Below are 13,080 nucleotides of genomic sequence, written 5' to 3'. Positions count from 1 at the left end.
TGCTCACTTAGTTTTTTTTTTTAATGTACGGAACTCAAATTCATGGAATCTGAATTATGCTCCATCCAAGTGGAATATAATTATCCTTTCTTTTTATACTTTCTTGGATTTTGTGATGCAGAATTAAATAAATCATATTAGGACATATTAGGACAACTATGGACATATTTTTAATTTATATGTATCTAAAAATGTATGTATATAAGATGGGCAGATCAAGAAGCACTTCAAATCTAGTTTTTCAAACTATGTACATCATCTTCGGAAAATGTTTAAATCCTGAATCAAAACCAGCACTTCTACTACATATGGTGTTTATCTTCTCCTCTAAACTCAATACTCCATTTTGGCCTAATTTTTTGTTACTGGTTCAGAAACTCCAATGTCTCTCTGAAAGCCAGTAGAAAAAAAATAGCTCCATAAGCACCACAATGATGATTTCAAAGATTGAAAACTTGTTAATGTTTCACAATTTTTCTAACAACCATATAACAGATGGAACCATTTTGTAGGAAGGGCTGAAACCAGTGCAAACAGCCAACAATTGGGTCAGTATAAAGGGATATCATGGTCAACATGTGATAGATATTGATTAGTCCAACAATACCAGCATAGATGGACCCCAACACAGTACAGCTCTCAACACAGATTATTCACTAGATTATTTCCTATTGGTCCTAAAATTACCTTGAAAAATCATAGTCCAATTTCTTTCTGAAAACCCTGGATGGAGTCACTAATGTATATGTTACAGTATACAGCTGGCTAGTAATTGTTTTCCTGTGGAGTTTTAAAAACTTCTCTGGTAATAGTATCAAAACAATAATTGCTATGAATATAACTTTCACATAGCTCTAAATAACTATAAATGCAATTATTTTTAGATAAATCACACATTCATCTACAAGATGTTATAAGTGAAGCAATCAAATAAGCCCGTGGCCCCAACCTTTTGGGCGCCAGTGATGGGTTCCACTGTGGGTGTTTTTTCTGCAGACTGGGGGGAGGAGCATGGCTTCATGCACTGCCTGGATCCCATGTGTCTGCTGATGACACTTTGCTTGCTTGTACGGTTTGTTTCTATGCCGGTCCATGGCCTGGGGGTTGAGGACCACGAAATAAGCCATCATATGCAGCTTTTACTGTAGGGAATAATAGTCACTTCAAGCCTACTTATGTTAGAACAACAGGACTGAATGTCAAATATACAAAAAAAACTTCTAAAGTAATATGAGTAATGACAAATCAGTCTCAAAGACGGATAAAATCAAAATGTACTTGATAAAGGTAATAATTCCACACTTAAATGCCCTTATAAAGTTTCAGTATGGAAAGACTCTTTATCAACCTGAAAGATCAAACTCTAATTACTGAAAGGAGGATATAAGCCACAGAAGATTTTACAGAAGATTTTATAGAGTGAATGTGCAAATTTACTATAATGACATTGATATTAATAAAGTATAGAAAACTCACAAAAGCAAATATCTATAGAAATTCTGGATTTTGATAAGTAGGGATGTTTATTGCCTTCTCCAAAGCATTACTAATATTTTACTATTTTTAAAACAACGCTATTCTTAAAAGAACTATAATTATTACCTACATAAATACTCTCTGTGGGTTGCTCTTGTGGACTTGAATTTAATTTTAAACATTTTTACATCCATATAAATCCCAACAATTTCAATGACTCTTACTTTCTAATCAGTGCTATTAGTTCTAATATGTGTTCCTACAATGCAGCCATAAGCAAACTCTTTGGATTACAATGTCAGTTTACTATTATTAGTATATTACATTTTCCAAATTTCATCATCACCACCATTGCACTTTTCTGAATAACTCTAATAATATGGATTCAATAATATATTGTCTTAAAATTATGTACATTTTGAACTATATTGCCAGTCACATGCAAATTCATTCAGCAAAATTAATATTGTAATCAAGAGGTGACAAGAACATTAATATGTTTTTTTATCCCACTTTTTCATGTTTTCAATATTGCTTGAATGTGATATTGCTGACATGATACACTATAAAATAATTAGGTCAGGCTGTCATACCATGAAAAACATGATTTATCCATAATAATGGTCTGTATCTGAGATTTATACACTGAAAATATATTAGAGAGGTTCTAAACCCAACAATGACTGTTTGAGATATAAAATATATCATAAAACATTTTATAAAATTATGTTCAATTTTAAAGTATAAATAAACACTTAAAAGATTAATATAGCTTTATACTTCTCTGGATTATAAAATTCAACTCAGTATCCATACTCACATCAGAAAAGATTATTATTCTGACATAATTAAAACCACTTAAGCATTTATTATTATTTAAATATTATTTAATGTTTATTGAATAAATATTTTATAATATATTTAAATATAGCATAGAAAATATCTAGTTATCTTTGGGAAGTAATTTGACAATACATGCATGCATATGAATAAAATCCAAGGATAATTCTGACACTGGAGCTCTTAAAATAGGGAAAAAATATTAAGTTTTACTAGAAAATATTATTTTCAACATGAAGTATGAAACTATCAAATGGCAACAAATTTCTTACTGGTAAACTTGAAGGCCTCTCTTGTTGGATTAGGGTCAGTTCTTCATGGTTAGGTTTGTTCTGGGTGACAGGGGGTTGAGATCTGGTTCCATAGCCTTCCTGAGACATTTCCTATATAAAATATATATTTATATATTAGTAATAGGAAACATTAGCAATGATAAAAAGGAGAGCAATTAATTATAGGACTGATCTAGTTTTATGTTGATAACTTCTCCACTCTCCCTCCCCACAATCTCAACTAAACCTCAGTACACTCCCTATTGCTTTGCACACATGTACAATACATATAGTATATACATACAGTATATATCTGCTGAAGTTCTAAAGCAGGGGTCTTCAAACTTGGCCCTTTTATGACTTGCGTGCCTGGCTGAGGAATTCTGGGAGTTGAAGTCCACAAGTCATAAAAGGGCCAGGTTTGAAGACCCCTGTTCTAAAGAAAGCATCCCATAGATTGCGGAGTGCATCGTATTTTATTAAAAACAAGTTGCAGTGATGAGAATTTAATGGCATGCCATTTGTTACTATTGTACATAGGATTCAATTCAATTTAACTATATAGCCAAGTCAAATTATACTGCTTGGGGATGGAAAAATTTAAGATGAACACGGAATGGTAATAATGGTTACTGGATATTGTATCTCTACCTTCTCAAAAAGTTTTAGATTTTTGTTTGTTTGTTTGTTTTTAGCAAACTGAAAACACACAGAGGCAACCATTGGCTGAAGATGGAACTGCTGCTCCAAGCCTGATTTTATTTTCCCTAGCCATTTCAAAAAAGTATTCATAAATTAAGTGTCTAATGAGAGTAAGCAGAACCAAATTGTCCACAGCACATGAAGTAGATCAGGGCTTTTCAACCAGTGGTACGGGTACCACCTGTGGTACATTGGCACCTGGCAGGTAGTACGCGACCATCCTAGAAAAGTGGTAGCGGGGGAGGGGAATGAGCTGAACTGGTGGCAGCACCGCACAAGACTGAGATGGCTGGAGCTGCAGGGCTGTCAGGGCTCAGCGGAAGCACCAGGATGAGTGCCAGGCTCCAGCTAGAGCTCAGCGCTGATCCTGGTGCTTCTGAGCCCAGAAGGAGAGCCGATCAGCTGGAATGTTGCAGCATCTCCAGAGTCTCGTGATTTACATTCAGATGCTTGGCAACTGATTCATATTTATGACAGTCACAGTGTCCAAGGGTCATGTGAAGTGACCAAAACCTGCTGCAACCACCCAGTAGATGGGGGGGGATAAAAACCAAACTCCCCACCCCACCCCTGCTGCCAATCTTCAACAAAAATGCTCCCAACAATGAAAACCTCGGACAGGAGGAAGAGCGCCGCTGGGCGGACAGACGTCCTGTTCGGCTGTGGCTTGGGGGGCACTTTTTTCAGTGCCATTGTAACTTTGAACAGTCACTAAATGAACTGTTGTAAGTTGAGGACTACCTGTACTTCATCACTTTTTTCCTTTTTTTTTTTTTTGGTCGTCAAGTTTTTGACATCTTCCTAGGCGACTGGTGGTACTCGGATACTGCCATATCCTAAAAGTGGTACAATGGGTGAAAAAATTGAAAAGCTCTGAAGTAGATCATACAGCCATTGTTGCTGTTGTTAGTTGCGAAGTTGTGTCCGACCCATCGCGACCCTATGGACAACGTTCCTCCAGGCCTTCCTGTCCTCTACCATCTTCTGGAGTCCATTTAAGCTCACGCCTACTGCTTCAGTGACTCCATCCAGCCACCTCATTCTCTGTCGTCCCCTTCTTCTATTGCCCTCAATCTTTCCCAGCATTAGGCTCTTCTCCAGTGAGTCCTTCCTTCTCATTAGGTGGCCAAAGTATTTGAGTTTTAGCTTCAGGATCTGGCCTTCTAAAGAGCAGTCAGGGTTGATCTCCTCTAGGACTGACCGGTTTGATCGCCTTGCAGTCCAAGGGACTCGCAGGAGTCTTCTCCAGCACCATAGTTCAAAGGCTTCAATTCTTTGGCGCTCAGCCTTTCTTATGGTCCAACTTTCACTGCCATACATTGCAACTGGGAAGACCATAGCCTTGACTATACGCACTTTTGTTGACAGGGTGATGTCTCTGATTTTTAGTGTGCTGTCTAGATTTGCCATTGCTTTCCTCCCGAGGAGCAAGCGTCTTTTAATTTCTTGGCTACAGTCCCCATCTGCAGTGATCTTGGAGCCCAGGAAAATAAAATCTGTCACTACCTCCATTTCTTCCCCATCTATTTGCCAGGAATTGAGAGGGCCAGATGCCATGATCTTGGTTTTCTTAATGTTTAGTTTCAACCCAAGTTTTGCACTCTCCTTCTTCATTCGCAACAAGAGACTCTTTAGTTCCTCTTCACTTTCTGCCATTAGAGTGGTATCATCTGCATATCTTAGGTTGTTGATGTTTCTTCAGCCATTAGGGTAAATAAATATTCTCTATATTTCTGTCCCAACCCCTCTATGATCCTGTCCTAAAGTGCAGATTGGGGTCTCAGTAAAGTTCAATTCTAGTCTGTATGCACAGATGTTACTTCCACAGTAGTCTAAATCAAACTGCAAAAATCAATCTAATGTCAATGGAATTTATTTGGACTACAGTATAATTTTCAAATGGAAGTCAGAGAGATAAAAGAACAACCAAGCTGTTCCAAAAGATTACGTGTAAATTTACACATTTTTAAATTCATTAATAGATATAATAAATATAGCAAGGCTTATGAAGCATATGCGGAAACCAACTTTCCTTTTTCTTATATAAATAAAGTATATGCTGTTGTTGTTGTTAGCTGCAAAGTCGTGTCTGACCCATCGCGACCCTATGGACAACGTTCCTCCAGGCCTTCCTGTCCTCTACCATCTTCTGGAGTCCATTTAAGCTCATGCCTACTGCTTCAGTGACTCCATCACTGTATGTATGCCACAAAATAAAATACCTATATTAGCATATGTGACCATCACAGAAAAAACCGAGGAATGAAGCTTGCAAGAAATAAGGATAATTTTTCCTCCCTTTCCCTTCAATTATGGATAATTCCTGGAGAATACCTGGATGAAGTTCTGCCATTTCCTTGGCAAGGTTTTTCAAAAGTGGATTGCTACTGTCTCCTTTCTAGAGCTAAGAGAAAGTGACTGGCCCACAGTCACCCATCTGGTTTTGTGTCTAAGGTGGGACTAGAACTCATGGCCTCCCTGTTTCTAGTCTGATGCCTTAACCATCACATCAAACTGGCTCTTAAGGAAAATTAACGTATCTTTAATTTCAAAAGGATATGAAGTTTTATTATGTTTTGTTTATCTTTCTTACTCTTCCCTATTGATTAATAAATTATTCTTTTAATTTTTTTCTGCCTTTTAGTTGGTAATTTTAATAAACAACTGAATGGAACAATTATTTTTACATGAATCATTTAGCCTTGAAAAAAAATGGAAATAATTTTTAAACAGCACCCTGAACAGCTATGGCACTGCTTCTTATTGGTATTCTGTCTGAGTGACCAGACAGAATACCAATAAGACTAGTTGGTTAAAGATTTGCTCTGTGCATTAAACAGACACCAAGAGATGATGGTAAAGGCAATGAGAGGTTTCAGTCTTTGAGGGGACCTGCATTTGGGGATGGATTTTCTTTTGGGGGAAGGTTGAGAAGGTGGCTGTATGACAGCTTCTTAGGATCTTGGGTCATCAGGATTCTGATCCAGATATGGGGTGGAAACAGCACTGTTTACACTTTTTGATCATCTCTGGTGTAGGCAGGATGGAGGTTGTGAATCCAGCCTTGCCCTATTTGAACTCGGACTTTCAATACCATCAATCCTGGTAACCTTCTGATTGGCTTGGAGGATTGGCTTGGGGTTGTCTGGTGCTTTGCTTTGCTGATTGTCCTCCTTTCTTGATTGGTGATGATTGGAGAGGATAGGTCTCAGCCCCTACTGTGTGGGGAGCTAGAGAGTTGTGTTCTGTTCTATTTAACATTTATATGAGACCACTGTGTGAGCTCATTCATCATCATGAATGATGAATGTTAATGATACCCAATTATATATTTCTGCCCCAACAAATTAAGTGATGCCAAGTACATCTTATCCTGGTAAGAGTCTGGATGGGGAACAGCAGGCTTCAGCTAAAACTGGCAACACTGAGTAGCTTTGGGTTTGGGATCTAGGTTCTAGGAGTATGGCATCTTTGGAATGTATGGAATTAGAGCCCTATCAGATTTATGACATCTGCTCAAAGAGTAGGTAACATTTATGGCTAGGAGGTTCTTTGCACAGCTTCATGTTGTGTTATCAATTGCACCTACCCTTAGATCGGGAGGTTCTGCTCACAGTCTGTCATGATGATGATGATGATGATGATGATGATGATGATGATGATAGGAAGGGACCTTGGAGGATAATTGTTCTAATTGTCAGGTAGTTTCTCCTTAGTTCTAGGTTGCTTCTCTCCTTGATTAGTTTCCATCCATTGCTTCTTGTCCTGCCCTCAGGTGCTTTGGAAAATAGTTTGATTCCCTCTTCTTTGTGGCAGCCCCTGAGATATTGGAACACTTCTATCATGTCCCCCCTCGTCCTTCTCTTCATTAAACTAGACATACCCAACTCCCACAGCCATTTCCAACTCCTGCCTTCTTCACCTTCAGATTTAACTACTGCAATGTGCTCTACATGGGGCTGCCCTGGAAGCTTCAGCTCATGCAAAATGCAGCGGTACAGCCAGTTATGTGTACTCCCACAACATGAGCTGCTTTGGGTGCAAGTCTTCTTGCAAATCCAATGCAAGATGCTAGTTTTAACATTTAAAGCCCTTCATGACAGGGGTCTGGTTATCTGAGGGGCCACCTCTACTCGATTACATCTTCCTGATTATAGCTGCCCATTCCACTAGATCTGACAGAGAAGGCATGATATGGGTACCGCTTGCTAGAGACTTAATTTTGGTGGGTCTAGGAAATGGCCCTCCTCCGCTGTGGGGCTTGCCTTATGAGACATTCTTCTCCCCTCACACAAGCCAGGTTAGCTACATCCCTGGTAACATTCCAGAAGTCCCTCAGGACCTGGCTATGTCACCAGGATTGGGTGTCCCAGAGAACTGGTAATATTTTTAAGATGGCTCCACTCTTATGGTTGATATATTTACTCTTTTCATGTCTTGTGGTTTATATATTTTAATTTTTAATGGAATATTTAATTATTTTATATTATATACTGATTGTGTTTATGTATTATTGTTTGCCCAAAGTTGCTCCTGGTGAGATGGGCAGCCATATAAATTTGATAAATAAAACATAATTTATTATTTATTTATAACATTTATTGGCTGCCCATCTTACATCAGGGTAACTCTGGGCGGCTTACATAGTATATATTTAACTATATAACTATACTAATATGAATAAATGAAATAAAAATAGGGGACCTCCAAATGCAAAAAAATAATTTGTAGTTTTAATCATCGTCTTCTCATTTTGGTAGATTAAGAGAAATAACATTTTTTATTCCAATTTAGATGGAAGTTCAGTGCAGTGAACTCTGCTAATAATGATAGTTCAGCTTAGTCATTTCTTTTATTCTGGTTGCTAGAGTAAAGATGTCAATTGCCGTTTCTATAACATAAAATAAATAGTGTTGGATTTAAAAAGTTCAGCTTCTTTTTTGACTTCCATTCTTCTTTTAACTATGTGCCAAAAATAATTTTAGAAATCCAGCTCTTCCCTATTTGTTCATCACCAGTTAGGCTTAAAAGTGACAGAGGCTGATGGGTGAATGATTATTAATTGTGATCCCCTCCTCCTTCTCCTCCTAGGTTGACACAGCCTTCCTACTGGGTAGGCCAGCATGTTCCCCTAGATAAACAGCATGATTTAAATCAACAAATGGCACTCAGCCCTCCCTCAGTTAAAAAGCAAGATAGCTTTCTAATAGGCTAACAAATGAGCAATCTTTCCCCCCCTTTAAATTTAAATCCTACCTCAAAGCTTTCTATCAGTATAATAGTGTCTTTAATAAATTCTCTGCAGCAACAAAAACTAACACTTAACAACACTTATATTGTTTACTCAGTCGTCTAAAATCATCTACTTTCTCATTGACTATTCACAAATAAGCCAGCATTACAATAGAATTGAGCTTAAAGTTTGAAAACAGGCAACCAAAGTGGAGAGAAGAGAGAGACATTGACAAAGAAAAGGATCGAGGAGGAAAGGGCACAAGAGAGGAGGTAAAGAACCAGACCTATATTTTGCATTTCTCATAGCCAGTTCCTAACATGGAGAGGGAAAATAGTTTACATTTCAAAACTTTAATAGTGGTTTAAGAATTGAAAAAAAAATCGCACGATCAGTTAGGACTAAAAGAAAACTGCCTTTAAAAATAAAACAGCATGATTTTCTCTGCAATAATATTAAGTGCAGTCTTTGTTACTACTTTTTCAGTGTAACCACTTCCTAATGCAGCTAAAACTATTAGCTTTGTAAAATTTGATCATGAATTACATTGTTATCCTATTCCAAGTCTCACATAAATATTTTTGCATTCCCATTGAAGACCAATTCATTTAAACTACATATTGAATCAGATCCCTCCATTAAAATAAACATGTTAATTTCTTACATAATCATGTTGATTTCACAAATAAATCATGTTGATTTATTTGTGAAACAGTCATGTCAATATTTTAGAAGTAACCTATACATAAAATTTGCTAAATTGTCTAATTCTTGTTTGAGATGAAATTTTGTTGTTACTTGGGTGGCGTATGTTAAAAAGTGAAAAGGCATTATATCGTACAGCAACGCTATAATGAAATCAACTAGTTCAGTTTTTCACAAAAGTTCTGACAGAAGAAAAATACTCTCAGTAAATTCAATCCAGTAAGCCTATCCAGTGCTTTTTTTGTAAAAGAAAAAGGTGCTGGAACTAACACATGTCATACAACCCGCCTTGCCTACCCTACAAGGTTCCATCCAAAAAAGGTGCCGGAACTCCGTTCTGAGCGTTCTATGAGAAAAAAAGCCCTGAGCCTATCAATTTTAACTGGAAAGGGCATTTAAAAGTATGAACACACCACTGAAGCGGTCCTGTTCTTTATAAATGGCAAATTAATTATAAATACTGGGAGCTCCTGATCAAACATGCGCTTTATAAATCATTTTCCCTTTCCAATTTTGCCTGGTTTTATCTGTCTTTCTGTCATTAAATATTGGTATGTGATTTCAAGCATGTTCAGCCCAGGGATTTTATTCCCAAGTAGTAAAGTTGTAAACCTCAGCTGATGTGATTTATTTGGAAATTGCCATGTCAGTAGAATATGGTTACTTCTGTCAAAAAGAAATGAGAAGCCAAATGAGAGGACATGGCAAGCTTGATGACCCTGGGAACTTCTGGTAAGGACAGGGTGAACTAGATGACCCTGAGGGACAGGGATGACATTACAATACACATTATCAGCTGAAGAGTGGATCCCGTATCCTGGCTGGCCAAATCTCTCTGGAGAAAGGAAAGATTCTGAGATAGCCCACGTGTACTCTAGACCAGGGCTGCTGGCTAAGGAATTCTGGGAGTTGAAGTCCACAAGTCTTAAAGTTGCCAAGGTTGGAGACCGCTGCTCTAGACAGCTTCATTAAAGCTGCCCTTAAAGCAGGGATAGCATAGGCATCTAACATCAGATTTCTGAGGCTAGGTTGGAAACAACAATATAACTACAAAAGACAGACTCAGAATTTCAGCCTTAATGACATTTGAAAAGCATCAATTTAGATTTAATTCTTGATTGGGGAGGACACAGCAAAGGGAAGGATGCATAAGAAATATATTAAACAATCATATACAGTATCTTATAAGCAGGATGCAGCGGCTCAGTGGGTTAGGACGCTGAGCTTGTCGATCAGATGGTTGGCAGTTTGGCGGGTCGAATCCCGAGTGCCGTGTAACTGAGTGAGCGCCTGTTACTTGTCCCAGCTTCTGCCAACCTAGCAGTTCAAAAGCACGTAAAAATGCAAGTAGAAAAATAGGGACCACTACAGTGGGAGGGTAACAGTGTTCCGTGTGCCTTTGGCATCTAGTCATGCCAGCCACATGACCACGGAGACGTCCTCGGACAAGCGTTGGCTCTTCGGCTTTGAAACAGAGATGAGCACCGGCCCCTAGAGTTGGAAATGACTAGCACACATGTGCAGGGGAACCTTTACCTTTACTATATCTTATAAACAAGGATATATAGAAACATTTTGTTCTCATGTGCATCAAACTTGCAGAGGCAGATAAATCTGGATGATTAGTACAGACTTTAAAGTACTTGGCTAAACATTTGCATTCAGATTTTCTCTATTTTGGCAGACACTCAGAAACTGCATCATCAATTATCAATTCTAAAATAGCTGAAAATGCAATTTCAGAATGCATTATGAGTTCCTTTCCAACCAGGACACAGGGCACAATAAGCAACATTCTGTAAAGCCACTTAGTGCCTGCAAGAATTAGTGGCACAGAAGCCCAAGTAAACAAATAAGCAAATAAATAAATAATGTTTTAAAAACATAGCTTTATGTTCTTCAAATCCCTATATACCAATCAACCGGATTTGGAGGGAAGAACAAGTAATAAGCAGGAAGATGAGATTTAAAATATGATCTGACTATTAACTAATAAGGTGCTTGGCTTTATTTTTATAAAAAACTTTAGGATAAAAAAATAATATGAAATGAGAAATAAATTAGTAAACAAGCTATATTCTACAAAATGATCATCCATATAATTAAGTAAATGTGCTTATCCAGTTCAATATAGCATTTACAAAATCCTCATTTAATAAATGATCTATAGCCTTTACAACACCAGCAATTCATACTGTTTTAGAATAATAACATACCATACATTCATGAATGCTGTCTTCAGAATTTGGAATTGATCCTACATAGTTCAAAGATTTGGCAAGGATATTGTTGTTGTTCTAATATTGATATCATTTTCTATATACTATATTTAAATTGTTCCTATAGCTCCATATAACAATAAGTAAAACCACAATTTGACATCTTGAATTTGCCATGGTATTTTCCTATTTGAGTGAACAGACAATCTTTAGTCCTTTCAAAACGGAAAAGCAGTATAAAACACTTTTCATATTTCATATGCCCAGAAGAAAAAAAGTGATATGACTAAGTAATATATAACTATGATAAATAAATGAATAAAGTAACTAGTTGTCTCATTTTTCCACCTCATTGTGAAGATACACAAATTAGCAAGTAACATGGGAAGTGATACAAAGCAATTGCTATTTCCATAGCAACATTTAAATCTCATTGTACAGTTATTTTAGATATTTGTGCAATGATGTGGTTTGTAAAAATAAATATAAAGTTCTGAATAAATTCTAAAGAACGATGATGTGAAATGTTTGTGTATCATTGATACGTTTTTCATTAAAAATACTCCTATTCATACTTTTTTTTGGTTAATTCAGAACTCTTTACAGAAATTCTACAGATACTTGATTACCACTTGAATGGGAACCACTAAGAAATCTCAGAAATATAAAATCAACTAGAAAGTTTTTTAAAAAAATCCCAGAAAAAGGCATATTATGAAATTTTTTACACACACACACACACACACACACACACACACACACTGTCTTCCCTATAGATATGTCTTTTATGGCTGTTGTTTTTCGTGCTAAATGTGGAAGATGCTTTTAATCACTGAGAGTACTCTGATGGGTAAACCAATGTGTATGCCTGCATACACCTAAAAACAAACACACAAACAAGGACATGTATGTATTTCAATTAAGGTATTTAAAAGCCTGAAATTACAAGCTATAAAACATAATTATTGCTTTAATTTCAAATTGACATTATAGCACTGTTTAAATATTACAATTTTTTTTTAAAAAAAATTACCATAGGGTTGTCATAATACAAAATGTGATTCTCAGATGTTCTCTTTCACTTATGCACAAAGACTGTAAGACACATTCTTCCTCCCAAATGCCATAGTTGCTGGAAGTCCTTGAGGTAACATATGAGATAGAACTAGAGTTGAAGATTCAAAAGTCAGCACTATCAATCAGTTCAGGAGCTAAACAAAACTACAATCTCTAGAGGGTGACAGCTTTAAGCTATCTTGCTGTGCAAGCAGAGAATTTGGGTCTCTGTGCTCCACACAGCAGAACACTCCATCAGCATGCCTCTGCAAGTGAATGTGAACCCCAGGGCTCGCTCACGTAAATGAGGTCATAGCACTGCCCCAAGCTTACAGCAGAGTCAAACCATTCTCGATGCTTTTCTGAATCAAGAAAAAAAGCAGTTCCACAAGCAGATGGTTCCTCTGGATAATAAAGCTACTAACTCAACTATGTTAAATCGCAAAGAATTGTGTTTAGTTTCTTCTCAGGAATTTATTTCTAAATAAATAGGCATGGAGAAATGTAAGACAGGTTTCCAACAAATCTTTCTAGTTAAAATATGCACTTATTTTTACACGGAATTAATTAGAAAGCT

At 36.9% G+C, this 13,080-nt stretch overlaps 1 protein-coding gene across 5 annotated transcripts in view; it reads right to left on the bottom strand.

Annotated features, from left to right (window-relative positions):
• The window catches only part of ARID1B (AT-rich interaction domain 1B), a 441,898-nt gene that overhangs the window by 287,637 nt on the left and 141,181 nt on the right, over nt 1-13,080 (bottom strand). For all 5 annotated transcript variants that reach the window (XM_083348110.1, XM_083348111.1, XM_083348113.1 and 2 more), the window contains exon 4: nt 2,589-2,699. In XM_083348110.1, coding sequence (XP_083204236.1) covers nt 2,589-2,699 — 111 coding nt within the window. The remainder of the gene's footprint in view (nt 1-2,588; nt 2,700-13,080) is intronic.

Source organism: Vipera ursinii (assembly GCF_947247035.1).
Source record: "Vipera ursinii genome assembly, chromosome: 1".
NCBI lineage: Eukaryota > Metazoa > Chordata > Lepidosauria > Squamata > Viperidae > Vipera > Vipera ursinii.
This window is presented reverse-complemented; position numbering and strand designations above follow the sequence as displayed.